The sequence below is a fragment of the Dermacentor andersoni genome, chromosome 1 (assembly GCF_023375885.2).
Source record: "Dermacentor andersoni chromosome 1, qqDerAnde1_hic_scaffold, whole genome shotgun sequence".
NCBI classification, from domain to species: Eukaryota; Metazoa; Arthropoda; class Arachnida; order Ixodida; family Ixodidae; genus Dermacentor; species Dermacentor andersoni.
This window is the reverse complement of record NC_092814.1, coordinates 323,103,754-323,128,662: the sequence shown is the minus strand read 5'-3', so window position 1 is coordinate 323,128,662 and position 24,909 is coordinate 323,103,754. Positions and strand designations below refer to the sequence as shown.

Sequence of the window (24,909 nt, the reverse complement as noted above, 5' to 3'; positions counted from 1 at the left end):
CTCTGCATCATGATGGTACGTCATGTCATCAATATCCGGTTTTTTAGGAGTGAGCGTGCGAAGCCTCTCCAAACTCTCTGCCAGCTGCTTGGCAGTCGACTCCAAGCGAGAGCTATCGAAGCAGCGTGCATTGCAAGCATTCTGTCGCAGCGCCGAACGTGTCTAGTATTCCGGTAACCACAGCCAAGCTGGGCGTTTCTACGAAACGGTGGAGGCATAAGCTCAAGCTGATGAAAGAACTTTAGCGTAGGCATACGTGAGCTGCCTGATCGGTCTCCAGTCCAGCCACCCATTGGCGCAGAGCCTAACCAGCCAAACAAAGAGCTAATATTGCTCTAACGAAGTGTAAAACATTTACAAAAACAACATGTTAATGATTACACTCCTACAAAAAATTTACACCAGCAGCAGAGAAGAATACATTTCGTTACTGCTACTGTGTGTGGTTGAGCTCTTGCCACCAGGTGGCTGCACAGTGCAGACCATTCACATTTGCGCTTCTGCTCATCCCGTGAAACTACACAGTCAAACGGCCAGGCCCTGTCCCTTTGCGCTTGCGTTTACCCTAATACCGTACTCGCGAAATGCTATTGCGTTAGTAATCTTCCTGTGTAAAGTGACGGCCCTAAATGCACAAATCCTGGCGCCGATCGGATAGCGGCAGTCCGATGTGCTGCAGCCAGTCCGCTTTTCTGCTGCCTTGCAGAGGGACACGATGTCGCAGCTTGACGCATTACCAGTCTTTATGTTTACAGTCCACAACGCAACAAAGTCGAATCATAGTGCTCGCGAAAAGACAGAGACCGACTTTGACCGCGAAGCTCTCGTCAAAATGGAGCATGTTGTAACACAAGCAGACGACGCTTGCTCTGTGCCGGAAGTGCTTAGCTGTAGCGAGAAATTGTTCTTGTGCATTCTCTTTCTGTTACTTTCTTTTTATAGAAACAAACTAATTAACATTCCAACTATTATGATCATTTGTTCACCATAAAGGAGGAAAAATTATCAATGACGCGCCCTAGGCAGCCAATCGGATAGCTCGCCCTACTGACATCAATTGGGTGATTTACGTCATATGGGTAGGGGTGGCTCAAAATTCCGCTGACAGTGTACTGCGATCGACAGCGATGTACATTTTGAAAACCTTATAATAAATTACACGCTTTACGCAGAGCACTTAGATGCTTCAATTAATGATCAGAAAGACCTATTCTACAACTCAGTATATTTGTAGAAAATTGTTAAAATCATTTCATGGTCCCTTTAATGCATGGCCCCAATCATTACCCAATGGCTGCTGCATCTGTCTTGATGGCACTAGAGAAATGCACTGAAAACACATTACCTCTCTCCGAAAATACCAATTTTCAGCATGTCTTCCATTAGGAAACGAAAACAGCAGCTCACAATCAATGATTAGCGTTTCCACCCCGATTCTAACACATTAATTTTTTTCAGAGAGAATTGGTCACGAAATTTACTCTAACTTTTCACTGGATATGAAATAGAAACTGTCTTCATGGCATTAGCCACTGCCAACACTCATCGCCATTGTCATTACAAGATGGCGGCAAATTTTTGGAAGATGGTGACAATGATGACGACAATGTGGCTCTTTTAGGCTTTCATTTCGAAAGCGCATTAGCAAAATTATTTATTTTAAATGCAAGCCTGATGCCACATGCTTTTGGCACTCTAGAGGTTTGTGCACACTGTAGGACGAACTGTTGAAGAGGTTAGTACAGGCGTGGCCCACCATCCCGTTCATGACTGTATCAGTGCTTTTTTTCTTTTTGCTCACTTAATTTAATTTTAACTGTTGCATAACTAGTTTTAATCAATCTATCTGCATTCTCGCGTGACCATGGGCATTGCGATTATAATAAGCATATTTTCATGCAGTTTAGTGCATGTTGTTACTTATTTTGGCGTACTATGATGCCTTATATTTTCCCTGTCACATTGCTTTTTATCACACATATGCATCATTCTTCTTCTTGAGCATTTGTCACCAAATGATATAATTAACCATCTGTTACGTTATCTGTTACTTTACGTTACTTTCCTTGTGCAGTTTTTGTTCAATTAAAAAACATAATTTTCCTAACCTGGCATGCAATTTTCACAAACTATTCGGGGCAGTTCTGCCAGTGATTTCTAGGGATGGGTAAATCGTAAACTTCAGGTCCGAATTTGAAGTGAATAATAATTGAGTTGAATAATTTCAAATCAAATACAGTCAAAGACTGACTTTTTGGACATGCCCAATAATTTTTATGCCTCCGCGGCACTGCCGCACACCTCATAGAATCAATGTATAAGAACGCTGCAAGTTTGGGATGCAAAATTCCTTCCCCATCCGGTTTTCTGGACTTGCTGTGATCACAGGTATGAAATGGCATTAATTGAAGCCACCACTGCTATCATTTTGATTATCTTGCAACCTTGAGCATGCCTTCAACCTCTTGCATGCCGATCCTCTGGCAGCCATAGCCACCACCGCAGCAACACTAGGCCTAGCTGCGGCAACATTCGCTACCAAGCTTCCAGCAGTTCAGTGCCATGTTTTTCATAGAAACAATTTGCAATACTACAGACTCTGCCTCTGCAATCCTTGCCGATGGCTTCAAAGCATGGAAAGCATGTTGCATTGCATAAAGCCAGTTCCCAAAAGTCAGCTTCGCCACAATATGGCAGTGTTAAACGGTGGAGCACACCTGATGTATTGCTGTGAAGCGTACGAGGAGTGGAAAGGTGCCATTGTTGCGACACTATGCAGTTTTCCTTAATTACACATGCATGTACCCGCCATCTCCTGTCACAGTACGAGCACCAATATGCCTAACAAGTTTACCAGCAGACCTCTAGAGCCATTTCAGATGTGCTTGTGGTGATTTGGGCCCTAGAAGGCATGCATTCATATTTTCCAACTGACCGATTTTTCAGACTTAGGGAGCTCGAAAAACCGGACACTGACTGTATTTCGAATAGCAGTACATATTTTATTGAAGAAAAGTTCGGCAGCATTTGCTATAATTAGGCTAATACAAGTAACAATTTTTTGGTTTGAAGTGAATAGTTGTGGTTTTTGCATAAACCCTCAACACAAGCACTGCAAGTGAAAAATTAAAAGAGAGGAGGGGCCAGCTTACCTTGTATGGAAGACTAAGTACATTTTCAGTGATGATTTCAGTCATGCTAAAAACACGAGGTCAACATTTTTTCACAACACTAGCGGTATGGCCCTCAGTATGGAACATTTATTTACAGACTCTTGCTCAGTCTTGTCGATCAGCATACTTGAAATTTGTCGTGGTCAAGCCCGTGGGGTCCTTTTATGTGGCTCGATGCGAGTCGCACATTGCAGTGTTTCCGCAAAATACTGATGTTGCATGCGACCTTCATAATGCCAACTGCGCAGCGTCAGCCGCTCAGGCTCAGTACTTTTAACCTAAGCGTGAGATTAACCCATTCCGTCCAGTAGATGCATAGACGAACTTAATGCACACCCTAGTTTACGGTTTATCGCCCGCAGTCACCTGGGGACCCTTTTTAACCTAACCCTTCTAAAACAAGATCTGTCTTTCACTAACCGTAAGTCTCAAATTATAACTGCATATACCTTAAATAATAATCAGTTGAGTTGGTAACCACTTATAAGTACCTCGGTGTTCCCATCCATTCCGACTTAACATGGAACCATCATATTAACCTTACTGTTGCATCCGTTAATCGGTCATTAGGTCTTTTAAAACATAACTTAAAGCGTGCCCCTTCCCACCTCTGATCACCTGCTTATACCACTCTAATCTGACCTAAAATCGAATATGCTTCGGCAATTTGGGACCCCCATCAAGCATATTTAATAAATAGCACTGAATCACTACAGAGCAGCGCAGTTAATTTAGTCTACTCTGATTACCATATTTACTCGCATAATGATCGCACTTTTTTGTCAAAAAAAAAAATTTACGCAAATTCATGGGTGCGATCATTACGTGCGTTGAATTTCCCGCAATAATATATATTTTTTTTCATCCCACGTTAGCTGCGGGATGACAGCAGGTCAACAAGCAGGCGGCTGCTACTGTAACAGTGCAGGACACCAAAACAAATATGGCGGCCGGCGGAGCAAGCCGAACGCGCCAAACGCGATTTTTGTTCTTCTTGTGAGTACATTACGCGCATTGAAACAGCTTCTTCCGTATCAATAATTAATAATATCGTTAATATTGGCAAGTTTGCGACAATACCGTTGCCATGTCCACTTTGAGGGGACAGAAACAGAGATGGGCGCGCGTGGCTGCCAGTGATGCTGCGGTAACTGCGGCATTTGTCTTGACTACTATCCTAATATGGCACGTTTCTGCTAAGGGTGTGCGAATATCTTAGCTGTGTTACAAGTGTCGGCGTATGAATAGGGTACACTTCTAATGTAATAGTGTAAACGTGGCCACTATAGTTGCAGCTCGCGATTTGTTGCGTGCTCACGAATGCATACGAGAAGAATCAAAAGGCGCCTTTTTTGTTGTTGTTGGCCAAAATTATTATGAAGCCTACAAGTAATAAAGCCAAGGCAAGTTTGGTTGTAGCTTTTTTTTTTATGGGAGTGCAGAAAGTGATGAAAGGAATGAAATTGGGCATCTGCTTAAGAATGTTTGGTGCGTGCAGACCACTTGGTATGTCTTCAAGAGTCGTTTGCGTAGCATTTGACAGCATTCGACAGATGGTAAGCGCGATTACCATTAGCTAGACTTGGCACACATATCGCTGCGACAAGTTCGGGGTGCGATCATTACACGGGAAAGGAAAAAAAAATGAATTTTGACGACAAAATTCAGAGGTGCGATCATTACGTGAGTGCGATCATTATGTGAGTAAATACGATATTCATGTCATACCAGCATCACAGCATTGAAGAAACGTGCTGGCTTTCAAGAACTATCTCCCCGCCGTAAAATTGCACGTTTATCACTTTTTCACAAATTGTATCATCACTCAACTCTTCATAACGACTTTTTTTGTTTGCCATCTGCTATTTTTGATAGACGCAACCATCCATTCAAAGTCAAGAGCTTGTCATGTCGTTCATTTAACTATGCACATTCATTCATTCCACACACTGTAACTGACTGGAACGCTTTGCCTCCATGTGTTGCTACCACCACAGATCCCGATAAATTTCTAAATCTACTGTCTGCCTGTACTACAGCGTAATCCTTGTGTAAACTGTTATCTATATGTGCACTGGGTTTTTTTGCTTTATTCCTTGTACTTCTATGATGATTCTCGTTGTTTATTTCAATACATTTGTTTGTAGGTTGTGTAGCTGTTATTAATTTGTATAGTGTTACATAGTGTTATGACTGTGTAACGAAGTTCTAACTTGTTAGTATAGTGTCACATGTGTTCCTTTTGTCATTGTATATGTGCCCCCCCCCTCCCTATGTAATACCCTCAGTTGCGAGGGCCTTTAGGGGTATTTTGTATAAATAAATAAATAAATAAATAAATACATAAATATAAAATTGTTGTGCTAGCTGTGATATACACACCCATGTTAATACTCACGTCTACTCATGCTCACTCACTCACCTTCATACTCACGTCTACTAACACTCACGAGCACTTACATCCATACCATCATTCACACTCATATTCAGTCACCTCAACTCGCAAGCACTCACTCACATTCACATTCAGCCGCGCTCAATAACTCAGGTTCACACTCACCTCCACTCACCCACATTCACACTCACCTGCACTCATACTCATGTTCACACTCACCTCCACTCACTCGCAAACACCACGTTCACACGCATTTCCACTCTCACAAGCAGTCACTCACGTTCACACTCAGCTGCACTTGGACTCACTCACGTTCACACTCCCACTCACAGTACTCAGTCACGTTCACATTCACCTCCATTCACACTCACTGGCACTCGCTCGCACTCACCTCCACTCAGACTCACTGGCACTCGCTCGCACTCACACTCACCTATGCTCACACTCACTGACACTCACTCGTGCTCACCTCTGCTCAAACTCACTGACACTCACTCGCCCTCATCTCCACTCACACTCACTCACACTCGCACTCACTTCCGCTCACACTCACTGGCACTCAGTCGCACTCACACTCACCTCCACTCACATTCACTGGCACTCACTCACACTCACCTCCGCCCACTCACTGGCACTCACTCGCACTCCCACTCACCTCCGCTCACACTCACTGGCACTCACGCCTTTGAAATGAGTGTGAGTGAGCGCACTTATGAGTGAGTGCGCCGACCTATGAAGACCACCCTGGCCCCAGTGTTAACCAGAATCGCTAGACTGATCGAGTCACTACCTTGTATAAATGATTTAAATACATTTCTTCTCCTTCTCGTGATGACAATGCCTGCCTTCATTGTTGCCCTTTGATTCCTGCAGTGAAGACACATCTCACCCAATCATGATCATATCACTATCCTGTGTTTGTATCTCGGGCATGATCATCATTGAGCCATTCAAGGGGCGGCAAACTTCTCGCAACGGTTTTGGAAAATTCTCGTCATGGTGACACCGACACTTGGCTTTTATGCCTTATCAGTGCTCCTTTGCCAGGTGTTGGTGATTGAAGTTGCAGTTAAATCGCTGAGAAATGACATTACCAAGTAAAGTTAGAATAGGGAGGACAACCTGAATGGCACCAGTTTCCAGATTTTCTATCATCATGCGAGCTAATGATGCTAGAAAAGTTGAGGAAGGTGCTCTACAGAATCCGAAACTTTGGCGATTGAAAAACTGTTTGGCAACAAGGTGGCCCAGTAGTGGTTTCGTTTTGACTCGCCTTGGCTATGAGCTATGCCAATGTCAATGAAGCTGCTCACCAAACCGAAACTGTCGATTACGTTTTTATATTGACATACATTACTTATAAAAATGAGAAAATTCCCAATACTAATTCAATTCAAAGCGAATATCGAATAGCATAACACTCGACTGAATATTAGAAAATATTGAATGTTTGCCTGCCCTAGTGATTTATTCACATTTTCATCGCGTTACCTGCAGACCATTTATGTACAGATTAGCCAAACATTCCACAGTTTCCTGTATTATGGTTTTGAAATTTTTGTGAATGCATGCTTTTGTGTTAGGATGTTCACCACTCACCACACACTCACATTCTTTCGTCACATTTGTAAGTATAGACCTTCCTTTCACAGTGACAAGAACATTAGCTCAGGCGTGTTGCACCTTTCGTGCATTTGGCTACCATATTGATTTTCTGCCACTGCTTCAACTAGCACTGAAACAAGCAGGCCGTAACTTGTGCATGCCCTAGCCAGTGTTTGATGAAGGATGAAGGACGTCTTTTACTGATTAAATGTGCACTTTGCTGAAAAATTTGAGAATCAGTCATTGACTGTACACTAGCAACTCCTCCAGCCGACGGCACGGTGACAAGGATGATTCGTTACAACTCCTCTCTGTTACTCAGGCCAGCATCACCACAACTTTCGTTCCGTTTCAATAAAATTACAGCTAATTATCCATGATAGAAGGACTAATTCCCTGAGAATTCCTGCTTTTCCTAGTTGGTAGACTCCCTGCTAATCATTTGTAAGTTGCCAAGGATGGTAGCACGGAGAGTGGATTTGCATGGTTGGTACAGTAGAATCTCGTTGATACGATCCCACTACGGATCGTATCAACGAGATTCTACGTACGATTTCCCGGTGCTAACGTACGCAATCGACAACACAAAACATGACATGACATGAGTTGCGCTTATTTTTCACCGGTGCATTCGGTCCCTGAAAACATGATTTATCGGCACCAACGTTCAGTACATCACCAAACTGCGATCGTCTGATACGTTTTCCAGCCGCTAGATCTCATGCAAATAAGAAAATATGCGAGGTGTGTGCAATCAAGAACAGTATATAGCCGCCCGCCGCAGCAGCTTCACTGCAACACTTGCCTACCCATCTTACATGAGAACACCGGCGGGCACTCAGTTTCTTATTCTGGTACCAGCAACTCACCTCTGAGGTCATTGCACGTCACATTCACAGGTATCACTGTTAACAATATTGCGATAAGCATTTTCGCCTATTGCTTCACAGTGCATTGTGCCGTTGGAAGCGTACTGCCCGCTTTTAATAGACGATAACCCAAACATGCTACCATTCCCTGCTGCAGACTGTGGTCATATACGTTTTCCGGTCACTAGATACTATATAAACAAGAAAAAGCGCGTGGCGTGTGCGTGCAACTGAAAACAGTACCCGCATGCCACATCAGCTTCCCCGCAATACTCGCCCACCCAGTTCACATAAGTAAAAACGCTGGCACGCACTCACTTTCATACTCCAGGACCAGCAACTCGCCTCCCGTGTTGTCGCACACCGCATTCACTACTATTGCCGCCAAACCTCTTGCGATAGGCATCTTCAGCTATATGTTTTACAGCATGTGGGGCATAGTGCATGCATTTAGTAGGCAATAATCTAAACACGCCACGATTCCTCGCTGCAGGCGGCGCGATGTGAGCATCCCGTTTCACTTCGGCGGCATTAGGTGCCACCTACCAGCTCGATTTCATTACGGTTTCTTGTCACCGTCTTTAAACACTGCACAATATAGAAACAACAAAATGTCCCTCAGGCCGCCGAAGCCACATTAGCTCGATGCACATACATGTCTCGTGCCTCGTTCGTAACGCTTTGCCTTACGCAGATGTCAAACACAGTTGAGTCTCTCAAATATTTTAGTTACTTCAGAACGAACATTTTATCGATTAGTACATTTTTCTAGAGTTTATTTCCAAGACTTATCAACAAGGTTCTACTGTATTTAGTCTGAGTCAGGGCACAAACAGCGAAAAGGAGCAGCAGCAAATGAGGTTATTGAGTGGGAAAGGCAAGAACCACATACGTCACGGCCAATGTTGTAGAAGAACCGCCGAGTTGGCACATCTGGAAAGCCAGAAAGATAGAAGCAACAATTATAATAATTTTTCATTTACAAGGCTATGTGCTAACTACCGTATTTACTCGCATAATGATCGCACTTTTTTGTCAGAAAAAATTGACGCAAATTCAGGGGTGCGATCATTACGTGGGTTAAATTCCCCGCGAAAAGAAAAATTTTTTTTCGTCCCCCGTTTGCTGCGGAATGCGGGCGCGGGACACCAAAACAAAAATGGCGGCCGGCTGAGCAAGCCGAACGCGCCGAACGCGATTTTTTTTTTTCTTCTCGTGAGTACATTACATGCATTGAAACAGTTTTTCCGTATCAGTAATGAATAATATCGTTAATATCGGCAAGTTTGCGGCAATAACGTAGCCATGTCCACTTTGAGGGGGCAGAAACAGATGGGCGCGCTTAGCTGCCAGTGACATATATAAACACATGGCGGGCATGCTGCGGAAATTGCGGCATCTGTCTTCACTACTATCCTAATATCGCACGTTTGCGCTAAGGGTGGGTGAATATCTTAGCTGTGTTACAAGCATTGGCGTATGAATAAGGTACACTTTTAACGTATCAGTGTAAACGTGGCTACTATCGTTGCCGCTTGCGATATGTTGCTTGCCCACGAGTGCAGATGAGAAGAATCGAAAGGCGCCTTTTTTGTTGTTGTTGACCACAACCGTTATAAAGCCTACACATAATAAAGGAAAGTTTGGTTGTACCTCTTTTTGTCATGGAAGGGCGGAAAGTGATGAAAGTAATGAAATGAGGCATCTACTTAAGAGTGTTTGGTGCGTCGTGCAGACCGCTTGGTTCGTCTTGAACAGTCGTTCGCGTAGCATTCAACAGATGGTAAGCGCGATCATTATTAGCTAGACTTGGCACACGACATATCGCTGCGGCAAGTTCGGGGTGCGATCATTACGCGGGAAATAAAAAAAATTGAATTTTGACGACAAAATTCAGGGGTGCGATCATTACGCGAGTGCGATCATTATGCAGGTAAATACGGTAGGCGTTGAAAAACAGCACAATACTGTATAGAACAGAGGAAAGGTGCACCCCAAGGGCATCGACTAACAGCAGCAAATTTATTCACGCAGGCAAATATATAGGGCTGAAAAAACAGAGCAGCACACATGCTGCCAGAAAATAAGCCTCAGATAAACAAGATCAACAAAACTAAAAACATGTTACTATAGATTAGATGCGATAGTACACTTCCGTTAATTGGACATTTTGGTTAATTCAATCCTGACCGAAGGTCTTGGCTTAGAGCCCAAAAAATGTCTATGGGACTAAACTTTTTTGTTTTATTGATCTAAAGAGGGACTACAGTGGTGACGCTAATTACGGAAGCGTACTTCTCAGCGGAGCTTAGGTTTCGGGGTATGCATCGGAGACCCCTATTTTAGGCCTGCCTCAGGAACATATAAAAGTGAAAATTGCAGTTCACAATAAATGATTACAGTACTTACTAGATTATAACGTGCACTTTTTTTCCCCCAAGAAAGTTCGTCTGAAAATCTCTTAAGTAGTGCAATTCAATACAAAACTAGACATTAATGAAACCGGAGCCACATTCACAACAGTTTACCTTCAGAGCCAGCCTAGCCTGTATCATTGCCACTGCCGCCACAAGATGGCGACCATGGATGGCGCAAATATAGAGAGAGAGCAAGAGAGTGCACAGTAACAACTACGACACACCTCTTTCAGCTCGATTACAAAACCCATTCAAACAATAAGTATTTTGCATGTTAAGCTAGCGGCAACAAGTCACATTAAATCTTGGTGACATTCCGGAGAATTGCATGCATTGCAGGACCAAGTATAGTCAAACCAACTTATAACAATCTATCGTTTATAATGACCACATTTCAGTGCATTTACGATTTTCCGGCCCTGCCTACTGAAACTGCTTCCAAATATAACGAACATTTTTTTTAAAGCATCACACAGTTACAAAAATTCTTTGAACCCGGTTGTGGTAAAAAGAAGGCACACGAAGTACCAAAGCACGGAGGCATGACCAAACTGGGCGCACGGCAGCGCACGGCCCACTTTAGTCCAACCACGACAATGACAAGCTCTTCAAGATGAGCAAGTGACCGGGGCGCACAGATTTTGGAAGTTGCAAAGAAAGTCACATGCTTTCAAGACACGCTTCCAGGGAGGAGGCATACAGCCTCTACAGCGTAAACAGCATGATGCAGGGCATACAATGGCGCATGCACCTGTGCGATTTCAGATGCCACGTAACACCACTCTTGTTCTTGTGCAATTGTCTGGGTAAGACCACATGAATTATGCATGTTTTAATTATTTAGAATGACCATCTATGTTCTTCAACCATGGAAACAATGCAGCTTAAGCATTCCCATCCATGCGACCCGAGTTGGCAATAACGATGTGCCACACGCTGCCCCCACGCAATGTTGGAATGGATTAGCGGTTACTACGCCATTCTCAGAAGATCGGCAGCACTTTGTTTGCAAGTGGCCAATTGAAGAGTTTGCGGCGACATTTTACCTTTCGAACATTGCATTTTCCTCCTCGAAGTGACCTAGTTAACATAATTTTACAGCTTGTGCGCGGCCGATGCGCTAAGACCATAACATCGGATACTTTTGCAAAACGACGACATGCCACAGTAGTTACCGAAGTTTACGCTTGTGGCTAACTAGAATGCTTCACTCTCTTGTGCAGAGTACAGTCATGTCCCGCTCGGAGTAAATTATATCACAAGCTCTCAAATAAAAAATAGCGGCTGGACGTGCAGTTTCGAAATGACAGGCGATCGGACACGGGCGCCATTTGGAATTAGCTATAAGACGCCGCATTTCGTTCTTTAGATGGACATTTCTAACGGAAGCTTGAAGCTAGGTGCAGAAACGCACCGGGAACAAATTGACAAATTTTTGGACCGAAGTTCTGCCCAATTGTAACTGCTGACGCCAGCTTGAATGCGGTTAATTCTTGAGTGATTTTAAGGGCAAGTTCATATATAATGAACTACAGTAAAACCTCGTTAAGCCGTACCCACTTAAACAGTAGTTTCGTTTTAAAAGTAGTAAAGTCACATGCCCGACTCAGTGGCCGTTGAACATAATTCATCTTGTATCCGCACAAACCATACCAGCTTATTACATACGTGTCGGTTACCACATAGTGTTTCCACTTTTCGTCGCACAATCACGGCGGTGCGTCGTACCCATCGGGCGGCCCGTCAGAACAAGCCTCGGAGATCGGAACAACGGCCTCCAAATGCCCTATGCGTTTGCGCATGAAGCCACATCAATATCAAGATCATTTCGACATTGTGCAAGCAAGCACTCACACCATGCCGAAGCTCAGATAATAAACACCAGGTGCTCAGCATAGAAGAAAAATTGGACATCATTCGTGCTATCGAACGTGGCACAAAGAACTCAGTGCTGGCCCTTGACAGGGATCTACCGTTGACCACGGTGTGTGGTATTTGGAATGCGAAGCAGCTGCTTGGCAGCGCTGCTGCGACCGTGAAGAGATGTCGGCTACGAGGTTCGACTTTTCGCAATCGTTGCCTCTATTGCCAGCCAAAGTGTCGCCCAACGACAATGATGAGGATGACACGGAAAGTGACAGCACGGGCATTCAGGCCCGACAGTGGCAGAAGCTGTGCGTTACGTCAGCCTCATGAACGCAATCGTCACGACGAGAATAGCACCCAGTAATGCTGAGCTTAGTGTTACAAGTTGGCGGCACCGCGCTCCCCCCTCCTGTTTTCTGCATTGGATTGGCGCGGCTCGCTACATGCTTGCGCTCGTCATTTCCAAGCACAGATTGGTGTGCGCCTGCTTTTCGCACTGGGCTTTTAACAGGTCGCTCGCTGCTCGCGCTAAAAGGCATCGGCTAGCGCAGAAATGCTTTTTGCCGCGTGCTTACTATGCATGTAAGCACACAGGAATGCCGTGAAACATACAAGCAAGGGGATCAGGAAACTACGCTTTATTTTTCCTTTACTTTGTGATTTACCTGCACACTGGGTAGCACCGGGCGATGGTTTCTAACAAATGCAGAAAAGAGTCTTTGCAGAGCGCTTGGTTGTTAATTGACTGCTGCCACAGCCACGTCAGGTGCAGCTGCAGCAGCGGTGCAGCTGTGGTGAGGAGGTGGCACTTCATTTTTTGTGAATAACTTTCTATTAAAAAAAAAAGATTATGGGGTTTTACGTGCCAAAACCACGACCTGATTATGAGGCACACCATAGTGGGAAATCCGGAAATTTGGACCACCTGGGATTCTTTAACGTGCACCTAAATCTAAGTACACGAGTGTTTTCGCATTTCACCCCCCATCGAAATGCGGCCTCCATGACCGGGATTCGATACCGTGACCTCGTGCTTAGCAGCCAAACTCCATAGCCACTAAGCAACCCCGACAGGTCGTTCAATTTGTTTCTTTTTTTTTGCGTGTGAGCAGCCGTGAGTTAGAAACCATTGTTCGGCGCTACCCAGTGTGAAGGTACATCACTAAGCGTAGTTTCCTGTCCCTTTGCGTATATGTTTTTCAGGCATTCCTGCATGCTTACATGCACGGTAAGGCCATGGCAAAACATTTCTGTGCTTGCCAACGCGCACTTCTGTCTTTAATCGCGAGCAACCAGCGATCTGTTAAAAGCTCAGTCACACTTATCTGTGCTTACACGGTAAGCAAAACGCACATCTGCGCTAGCCGACACCTTTTAGCATGAGCAGCGAGCGACCTGTTGAAAGCCCAGTGCGAAAAGCGGGTGCACGCCAATCTGTGCTCGGAAATGCGAACGCACGCACATAGCGAGCTGCGCCAATCCAATGCAGAAGACAGAGGAGGAGGGGGAGCGCGGCGCCGCCAACTTGTGACACTAATCTCAGTGTTACCCAGCACACTGCAATCAATGAAAAAGGCGTCCTGTGACTTCTGCAGCACTACCGCGCCCGTGCATGGAGAATATGCAACGCCAATGAGGAATCTGCCATGCGAGTGTTTGCCGAGAAGAGGGGGCTGGCTGAAAAGCTGGCACGCAGCTTCAGTAATACCGGTATCACACGAGCACTTCTGATCAAGCCCGATCCGGATCGGAATTCTCGCCTGCGATTGGCTGCCTCGCTAATCTTGCGCAAATGAGCCAATCATGACTGAGAAATTCGATCCAGATCGGGCTTGATGGCGATTAAAAGTGTGCCATGTGAAATCCATATAAGTTTGAGGCCGCTGTCGTCGCTGCTAGGCCGCCGTGGCATCAAACGAAAATGCCGAGACCTTTGTCGCATGAAGTGAATAAATGGTGTATGTTTTTGCCCTCTCATCACACTCTCTCTAAGTTCTGTGTTTGACAAGTACCGGTAAGTGGGTGATCTCGTGCTATGTTGGTTATGCAGTACTACCGTTTAGTACGCACTTTTTCCGAGCTCCAGCCAACTACGGTTTAATGAGGTTTCACTGTACTGACATAAACTATCAACAACAAACTACCAAGTTCGTTATACAAGGCTTCGACTGTAGTGAAGTTCAGGCGTGGGCAACCATACAGTTTCTGTTGTTGCAGAGTCGTTTGATAAATGCAGAATATTGAACACGGTATGGACTGTATGGAGGATGAGATGTTGTGTTACAAACTAGGTACAGAGTGGCAAGGAAATGGAAGAAACGGCGAAGGGGCTTTTTCTTCCTTTTTGGTCTTTGGCCCTTTCTTCCGTTTCCTTGCTGCGTTCTATCAAGTTCATAATGCAATGCCAACTCGCCCAATCCTCAACATTAGCACGTTGTGGTTCTTCACAGACTGCGTTAAAAAAGATCACAATGGACATAAGCAAATAAGGTTACATTCTCTTAAAGGGCCCTTCACCAGGCCACACAGCAAACTTCGGTTATATGCAGGACGTTGTTACGTGTCCTCTAGGGAGTGCTCTGCCGGAAAAATTTTTCTAACCAGCTCATTAATAGCCGAGATAGAAATATCTCAGTGCCACGAACCCTTCATTTCAGAAGGCGAGCTTTATCACAAACATAGACGCTCTCTCCACTTGCCCTGTCTAGCCTCCGCAAGCAAAATTCCTTCCCTGCGTTCTCCCACACCGGACCTCGAGGACTGGGTGATGCATGCGTCATGGGCCCCACCTTCATTTTTTTTTTCTCCTCGCTTTTTTGCGGCGCGGCGCAATTCCACTGACGGCATCACGCACGAGCTGTTGTGATTGTCTTGTTTGACGCAGGGCACGATTTTGTCCGCTGTGCACAAGGACACCTGACTAGCAGTATAAGTCAGTGCTACATGAACACTGAGGCAGACACAAGCAGATCATAGAGCATGATTGTGCACTGGAACACGGTAGAAAATGACATAGTTTCGGTGTCTGCACACGTGACTGCACAACGTGGGTACAAGCAGATGAAATGGAAGTACATCTCTCTTGCTGCAGTGCAAAGTAAAACAAAGACATGCAAACATTCAGTTTGTGTGTTTTATTATTTCTCTAAGCTTTAATTCCTCTATTTAAGCAACAGGTGTTGCCTTCAATAATTCTCGAAGTCGCATGTCACCATGAGTGACATCACAGCACAAACACGTGTACCGTAGGCATACTAGCGCATGTATGTCATCCTCCGGCTTGGAGCACGGCGACCGCGAGGAGAAGGGAAAACAGCGTTCGGTTTGAAATTTCGTATCTTTCCACAGTGCGTAGCGATGTAATACTTGGCAGACACGATCGTTATCGTGCATTTTACGCTTTGCACTTGTCAGCTTAAGATGGCCAGACCTGGTGGGGCTCTTTCAGGTAAAGTTGGCCGATTTCGATTTTTTTTTCTTTTTGCCAGGATCACAGGCATGCTATGTTGCTAAAAAATCTGGTGTGCATTTGATTTCTACTTTGTTTAGAAGCTCTAATGTACTTTTTACATTATTTTTCTACTTTGAACCCATAAAAATTGGTTGTGCATTAGATTCGGGAGCAAGTTAGAATTAGGAAAAATACTGCCAAATGAATCAGCAGCTTAAATTTTTTTCCTGTCACTTATTTGATTCAACCCACCGGATAATTTGAACAACTTCGTTGGTCCCATTAAGGCTGAATTAAGGGAAGTCGACTACATTTCCTCTTTGTACATCAAAACAGATGAGTTGCTTATACAAGCATCAGAAAATTTATCGATATAAAAGTTTTCTACTATTGAGCAGGATGTTCCTCATTTATGTCACCAAAGAACAATGCTGACAATACAATTTGGGAAACCACACCAAACTGTACATTCATGTCAGCGTGAATAAATCGACTGCTGGTAGTTAGTTCCTTTGTCATGCTGTCCAAATTGTGCACTTTTCTTTTTTTCAGCAATTTCACCAAACCAACAACTTGCCTAGCTTTCTGTACTTGTGGCAAGACATATCCAAAGCACAACAAATGGAGGAGTACTATAGAAGAATACTAAGCTGAACTGGTCGATTAAACTTTTGGAATTTTTGCCAAATGCCAATCATTTGACTGGAGGTATGGTAAGTGACTAATGTAAAAAATGAACGTGTGGCAGTGCAAACTAGAAGTTCCGGCACAGGCTTCCTGTAATGTCATGAATTCTGACCATGGCTGCTGAAAACTGGTTAACTGTTAGTTGAAAAAACGAATACATCCTGTACTAAAGGAACCAAGGGTTCAAACAAGTGAAGACTTAAACAAGAGTCATGTAATAAGCATACCGTAAAATTCCGAGCAAGCGCCCCCACTCGTGCAAGCCCCCCCCCCCTCCCCTCCTTAACTTCACTGCTCATTTCAAGTTTTCACGCCATTCCGGGAAGAATATTTACAATTACTAGTAGGTACAGCGGCACGTAGCGTTTCTTGAGGCGCTTCATGTATCTGCGCAGGCGCGACTAAGAGCGGGTGCAAGAGAGAAAATCTGTGGGCCTTTGCTCCTTGAATATGTGACTTTGCCTAGGCACAACTGTTGAGAAGTTTCTTTGTGCTTGCTGCGTGCGTTTGTGGCTAGGCGTGCCGGCACAGCGGAGTGGGGTCGAGTTAGTTTACGCTCGGACACTAAATGCCGATGCGGTGAAACAGGTGAAGCAGCAGGCACTGAAGCTCCATTTGGTGATCGCTGTGTGTGAAGGTGCGTCAGACTTTCTCCCGCGTGCGGCGCTGGTGCTGAGTCAGTCATGCCAGATTATAACTTTGTTGCGTCTTATTGATTGTTCCGGGCAAGTGATAAAGGCCGGGCCTGCTCTCCTGGACTTTTCGAGAGTATGTTTTAGTGGTCTCGTTTGGGTGGAACAAACGCACAGCGCCTTAGCAATCACAGTTGAATGTGATTGCCTTATGTCATGCCATGAGGATTATTGGCTTTCCGTCTTGTCCACGTTAGGTTGGGTTAGCTTAGGTTTAGGTTAGGTTTAGATTAGCTTAGGTTATGTGAGGTTAGCGTAAAAGACGTTAAGGTGCCGCGGCATGTTCTCACAGCAGTTACGCCGTGCAGATTATTGTCTTTGCGTCTTGGCCACGTTACGTTACGTTAACGTTGCATTATGCTAGGTTAGCGTAAGAGCCGGTGTGACGTATTCTCGCAACGGTTATGTTATGAGCATTATTGTCTTTCTGTCTCGGCCTCGTTAGGTTAGGTTACTGTTAGTGTAGGTTAGCGTAAAACACGTTAAGGCATGTGGCATACTATCATAGCTGTTGCAGGGGCGTCGAGCGTTGCCGGTGCCCTTCCAGCCACTCGTGTTCAACCGCGGATGCTAAGGCGCTGTGCCTTCTAGATTTTATATATATGTGGATTAACTTTGTCCACAGTCCCTACTGCTCCCACGGAAACATCTGCGATGTTAAACCCTGTTTCACCATGCCAGAAGCCAGTGTTCAAGTGTAAACAAACTAAAGCCCACTTCGTAATGCCGGACTGCCTAGGGACAAATGTCTACAACACGCGCTAACTTCTCCGTAGTGCCTAGGCACAGTCATATATTCAAGGAGCAAAAGCCCCTACATTTTCTCTCTTACTCGCATACTCGTAAAGTCGCAGGTTTTCCGGGAAGCATATTCACAATTGCTAGTAAGTACAGTGGGGCGTGGCACTTGCAGAGACGTCGGATGCTTGCACGCATGGGCGCAACTAAGAATGGCTGCGAGAGAGAAAATGTGGGCACTTTTGCTCTTTGAATATATGACTCTGCCTAGGCACTATGGAGGACTTTCTTAGTGCGTGTTATAAGCGTTTGTCTCTAGGCGTGCTGGCAGAAGTTGCGAGGCGCGGTAGTGCTGAACTTAGCGTGGCAAGTTGGCGGCTGGACATAATGATATTTATTCAATAATGTTTTTTAGTAATTGAAACAACATGTCATTATTTTGCATTATTGGCGGCATCTCCAGGACACCAATGTGGCAACGGGGACATCAAAGCTAGAACCCGGACTGGTCCGTGGTTTGGGGTTCACCAAGGCCTGCGCGTGCCAGGGGTGTATAAGATCGGCTGTCCGCTATCGCAGACAGCCAATTTTTTATGCGAACACCCCCTGGCACGCTTTGGCCTCCGCGGCCCCACCTTACGGGCCGCCCTGCTTCCAGCTTTGATCTCCCCGCTACCCCTTGGGTGCCCTGAAGATCCTGCGCCGCCTGCTTTATTATAACCTCAGGTGCTCTCCTGAGGCCTCCGTTTGCCGGTGACATGTACCCTCCTGGAGCAGTGCTTGTAAAAAATCTAATCTATCGTCGCAACGAAAAAAGTGACCCGCGGCTTTTACAACACCAGTCAGAACCTTGTACCTTCAGACACAGAGATCACCAAATGGGGCATCCATGTCCACTGCCTCACTGCGCAGGCAGCCTGCGGCAGAGCGTAAACAAACTCGACCACATTCCGCAATGCCGGCGTGTCTAGGGGACAAACGCATACAACATGCACTAAGAAACCTCCTCCATAGTGCCTAGGCAGAGTCCCATATTCGAGGAGCAAAGGCCTCCAGATTTTCTCTCTCACACCCACTCTTACTTGTGCCTGCACAGAAATGTCAAGCGCCGCGAGAAACGCCACGCCCTGCTGTACCTACTAGCAATTGTAAAAATGCCGGCACTTTTACAATTGCTAGTAGGTACAGCGGGGTGTGGCGTTTCTCGTGGCGCTCGACGTTTCTGCACCGGCGCCAGTAAGAGCGGGTGCCAAAGAATATCTGGGGGCCTTTGCTCCTTGCATATGTGGCTCTGCCTAGGCACTATGGAGGAGGTTTCTTAGCACGAAAGGTAGTGAAATGCGAAATCCTTGAAAAGAAAAATATAAAACGAGACATTCGAGTCGCTGCACGATTGGCTGCTGCTGCAACAGCCACCGCGCACGACAGCTAATTTTTTATGCGAACACCTTCTCGCACGTGCAGGCCTTGGCGAGCCCCAACCCACAGACCAGTCCGGGTTCTAGCTTTGGTGTCCTGGAGGCGCCGCCAATTATGCGAAATAATGAGATGTTGTTTTCAATTAGTAAAAAACACGATTGAATAAATATAATTACGTCCAGCCGCCAACTTGCAACACTAAGTTCAGCACTACCACGCCCCGCGACTACTGCCGGCACGCCTTTGGACAAACGCATACAACATGTGCTAAGAAACTTCTCCGTAGTGCCTAGGCAGAGTCACATATTCAAGGAGAAAAAGTCCCCACATTTCCTCTCTGGCACCCGCTCTTACTCGCACATGTGCGCAAACGTCCGGCGTCTCTGCAAGTGCCATGCCCCACTGTACCTACAAGCAATTTTAAATACGCACCCGAGCCTCATCACCAGTGATCACTTGCCACCGATATCGACGCTGGCCTTTTCCGACTCACTTCGAATCTAAAGCAAACAGCGTTTCAGAAGGAACCGCCGACACTCCCAAGCAGCAATGTTTTGTTGCAGTTATTGCAGCTTTACCCCCTCCTCACAATAATTTCACACAAAGAAAACATGTTGATATTTGCAGCGTCGCTAGCTGCGATGCGATCATGGCCAAGCTGCGGTTCCCTGTCCACCGTCGGTAGCCATGCACTGCGGCTGACCTTGAATTGTATCGGAACTTTGTAGTATTTGAAATTGTATTGTATTTGAAATTTGTAGTAAATATCTGTTCATTATATGTCAGAAGTCCCTTAATAGTGGCGTTGTGCCTTATTCCTGGAAAAGAGCTAAAGTACTACCTTTATATAAATCTAGTGACAAACAGCTCTTATTCAACTATAGGCCTATTTCTTTAACTCCCTCATGTAAAATACTAAAACACAATCTATAAGCATATAATAATGTTCCTTGAAAAGAATAACCTATTGAACAGCTTTCAGCACGGCTTCAGGCGCGGTTTTCACTCATGACCTTTCCCATTACATCGACTTAGGTAATCAGATAGACACCATTTTCATTGACTTTAGCAAAGCTTTCGACACCGTACAACACTCTAAATTGCTTTTGAAACTCCATAATATTCTAAATAACCCTCAGTTAGTGTCTTGGATTTCCAGTTTCCTTTCTTTGCGTTCCTAATTCGTATGCTATGATTCTGCGGATTCATCTGTAGTCGACGTCACAGGGATCTGTACTTGGCCCTCTACTTTTCTTATTTATTAATGACCTTCCAGACCATGTTACTTTAAAAATACACCTCTATGCAGATGATTGTGTTATGTACAGCCCAGTTGACTCACTCGCTAATCATCAGCACCTTAAAGATGCCTTTGTTTTATTTTGTGGCTCGTGTGATACCTGGAAAATGAGCATCAATTTTGCTAAAACTGTTGTCTTTTACTAACAGACACATGCCCGTATGTTTTGATTATATATGCAAGGGTGTTCCACTAACACGAGTTTTTCAATACAAATATTTAGGCGTCATTTTTACACCCACCTTGTCTTGGTCCAAACATATAGATTACATCTGTAGTAAAGCGTTAAAAAAACTTCGTTACATCCGCCAGACTCTGCTGCTCCAAGGGACACTAAATTAGTAGCATACAAGACACCGATTCGCCCAATTTTAGAATATGCTTCCTCCGTATGGAGCCCATATATACAATGTGAAATTAATTGTATTGAATCGGTCCAGAGGAAGGCTATTCGTTTTGTTTACCGTCACTTCGACCAAGACTTTTCACCATCAGCTGCTCTTGCGGAATTAAACCTCTAGATTATTTCTAGACGGCAGCACATAGAATCTCTGAAGATTTTCTATTCTTATAAGAACTCTCTTTGTCACCTATCAGATCCCTCCCTATTAACGCCTGCTTGCCCGACTTCAACTAGAGCTTATCAGGCCTCTAATATCAGACCACTCCATCCACGCACTAACACTTTCAAATAGTTTTTTCCCCCGCATGATTGAACAGTGGAATTTGTTACCTGCCGAAGTTTGTTTGTTACCCATTTCTCAATTTTTAAATGCTAATGCTGATGTATAGTTCCTTTACATTTTTCTATTTCTATGTTCCTGTTTCTGCATATCATAATTAGTTTTACTCGCATGTACACCCACTCCTGCCATAGCCCTAACGGGCTGCAGTATGCATAAATAAATAAATAAATAAATAAATTAATTAAGCTCTCGTTAGTGCTAAACATTTGACCGGACTTCAAGCCAAATGCTGCGAACTTATTTTTGCAAACAAGTCGGAGGAGTCTTCCGATGGTTTTTGAGTGATGAACAGCACTAACAAATGTTTGGCTTAATGAAGTTCATGTTAAATAAAATTTTAAATCCATGCCAACTGCATTTTTTTTTTTTGCGGGAAAATTTTGTCGTCACGATCTTGAATTTTGGTGCCGTTCCAGGATAGCCCCCCCCCACCCCACACACACACTGCTGGTAATTGCGACTTGCTTGAGGGGGGGGGGTTGCTTGCTTGGAATTTTACAGTATTACAAAATGCTATAACTATTTTTTATTTACTAGGCATTCAAAATTTTTTTTAAAAACATTGAATAATATCAGTTGCTCTTACCAGCTGTTAAAAACTAATTGAGTGAAATTATTTTGCTGTACCAATGCTAAAATAGAATGTGTTGGATCTTTGAATTGGTTGTGGCCCCCATGGGATTGCTAAACATCAATAGACAAGCAACTTTGCATGTTGAGCACATAAATGTGGTGAGGAACTTAGCAAAGTTGTTAAAATATTAACAGTGCTGAGTTGTTGGCACCTGAAGGCAACTTGAAGGTATCCATAAAAGAAGGTTGAAATGTGCAACCTTCAATGGCGACACATCATAAACAGTCAACAGTTTTTAGTATTTCTCAACTTCTCTCACCTCATTGCTGTTTTTTTTTAAAAACTGCTGCATGCACAGTGGCAAGGTAAAACAAGGGCCGGTGGGGTGTGCTGCACTTTCCCACCTAAGGAAACAGCTTCACACATTGAGCAAAGCACTCACAGGTCACAAGGTTGAGTGCAGCAAAAACAGCCATCATGGCAACGACTTCTGGAGAATAGATAAAGGAATTGCACTTACCACTGGGTAGGTCACGGCCCTCGGGGTCATTAGAGCGCTGAGCAGCCAGGTTAACAGTGGGTGCTGGTGGCTCATAGGAGAATACGGCGTTAGCAAGGGGCACTGGAAAGTAGGAGGTGACGAACTGCTGCTGCTGTGGATGCTGCACAGTCACAACTTCCTGGCCATATGGCAGAGGGGTATCATTGGCACGGGCATCTGGAGTGGTGCATGGTGGTGGACTGCACATCACGTCTGGACAGGGGGCAGCCTGTATTTAGGAGTGGACGAAGAGCTTGCATTGTAAGTTTAGTCGAACCCACTTTTAACAATATTGAATTGCCATGAAAACTCCATTGTTATAAACGCAATAATCGCTATAACCTGGTTGCACGGGAAAAAAAAACACCTTCCTCCATCCGGCTGCCGATTGTGTTGACTCGTTTAATTGTTTAACTCTGCTTCCTGCACGCTCTGGTCACGTGTAACAAGCCATGGCTGTCGGCATTCAAGAATAGCACTGCTATAACAACTGCAAAGAGGGGTCAAGGTGTCAAGTGACATGCGAGCTCACTTGCGAGGCATTACTTTGTTGGTCCAAAAAGCGGCCTTTTAAAGAATGAAAGAACATAGCTGTGGCACCCTCTCAGCTTGAGAACTCCAGAAGAAACACTGGGCCAAGATCACCACAAGCATCTCAACACGTACTTCTCATTGGCTTGCACGAGAAAAACCCATGTCCGTCAGCCTTGCTTGCTTTGTGCGAAGCTTGCCGATATCCTTCTCCAAGGCATCCAGGTGCTCCACGTAGTGCAGCGGAAGGTCCCTCACAAAAACAAAGCCCCAATGGGACTGAATCATCTGCAGGGCCTTCCGCAAGGACAACGTTGAGGCAGCCTGTCTTACAGCACCATCGCTGCCGCACTATCTGATGCAAGCACGTTCACAACAATAGCCTCATCGGTTAGAAGTTCTGATGTTTCCAATGTGTTGTTCACATGTAGAAACTCTTCTGAGTCCTGAAGAATCCTCATCAACTGCCGACCAAAGTTCAGGTATCACTTCGTCAGTGAAAGCTTCGCAGGCTTAGTATAAGTCACTGTTGCCTCGAACAAAGCACACTTTTCTAAACCAGTTCCACACCTTAAAACAGCTTACTTCAGACCCCACACCAAAGATAAACTGCACGGCCATCAATAGATTGATCTTCAAGTCTGGTTGCTCCTTGCTTGTCTGTGTGGCCATGTTCATCCATAAGAATAACTTGTTCAGGATGCGGCGATGATACATGACCTTAAAATTGGCAATCACACCAGCGTCCGTGGGCTACAAACTTGCCATCATGTTCAGCTGCAGAAGAAAAACTTCCATGCTTGAAAGCTTAGGCATAGAGAGGTGGACACAATTATCTAGCATGGGCGCCACCTTCCTCTTACATAGCTCGATATATTGACCAAACTCCAAGAGCTACTCAAGAAAAAGTTATCGCATCATTCATGCCTTGCAGTTGTGACGGTAGCGTACTGGTATCCTGGCAGCACCGCGGAGCAGTGGAAATTTTTTAATTTCCCAATGAAAAATTTACTTATCACTTGTCACTCCTGTCCATGTTGGCACACAAAAACAAAGTGAGGTGCAGCTTTGCTGTTTTTGCCACCCTTACACGTGTCTCCTTTGAGTGCATGTGTCTTCGATGGCAACATGCGGAAGAACAGTCCTGTCTTGTCGCCATTATATATGTCGGCGTCAACATAGCTGTCGAGGATTTGGGGCAGCATTTCCTCCATTCATTTCTGCTTCGCCTCCATGTCAAGCGAAGCTCCCTCAATGGTGATGGCTTTGTAAACAATGCCTTGTATCTCTAAAGTGCTGTAACCAGCCGCCACCTGGCTGTAAGTCCAAATCGTTGATGAGCAGTAAAACTGCTTTGCCTTTGTGGCCAGATTTGGCCCTGTGATGGGCAAGTGCATGGCATGGGCACCGAGAAACCACTTGTACAGGGTCTCTTCCACCTCCTTATAGGCAACTTGTTGAACGCGCTTGCGCCCATTGTCTACAGAACAGTTTTCTTTGTCGAACTTCTCTTTCGAGCTGATGATTGTCAACACTGTTGGTTGTGACAGATCGTACTTCTTCACCAAGTATCACATTTTTCAATGGTCTTTGTAGTCCTTCACGATACTTAACTTCATTTCCAAGCCTATAGCAGTGCGCTTTTTTTTCACCAGCGACGTTGTGCATTGTTGATGATCAGTGGGCGGGTCATCCCTCTTCTGCTTTGGTGGCGAGTCAAACGAGGCAAAGAAACCGCGTGGTTAAGAACGACTTCAACGCAATCAGCAAAAACGAGCACAAGCTACTTCATTCGTTGGCAGAACTGTACAAAATGAGGGGTCAGCAAGCAATCTAGGAGCAGCATTGTCAGTGCAGATGGCGTGGTTAATTTGTGTTTCAGAGGGTGGCTTAGCATAGCACTAT

At 44.9% G+C, this 24,909-nt stretch overlaps 1 protein-coding gene across 2 annotated transcripts in view; it reads right to left on the bottom strand.

The window, feature by feature from the left end:
• LOC126516903 (UDP-N-acetylglucosamine transferase subunit ALG13-like) overlaps positions 1-24,909 on the bottom strand; it is a 120,283-nt gene that overhangs the window by 28,625 nt on the left and 66,749 nt on the right. For both annotated transcript variants that reach the window (XM_050166989.3, XM_055063979.2), the window contains exons 18-19: positions 22,453-22,702; positions 8,935-8,975 (exon numbers count right to left, since the gene is read on the bottom strand). In XM_050166989.3, coding sequence (XP_050022946.2) covers positions 8,935-8,975; positions 22,453-22,702 — 291 coding nt within the window. The remainder of the gene's footprint in view (positions 1-8,934; positions 8,976-22,452; positions 22,703-24,909) is intronic.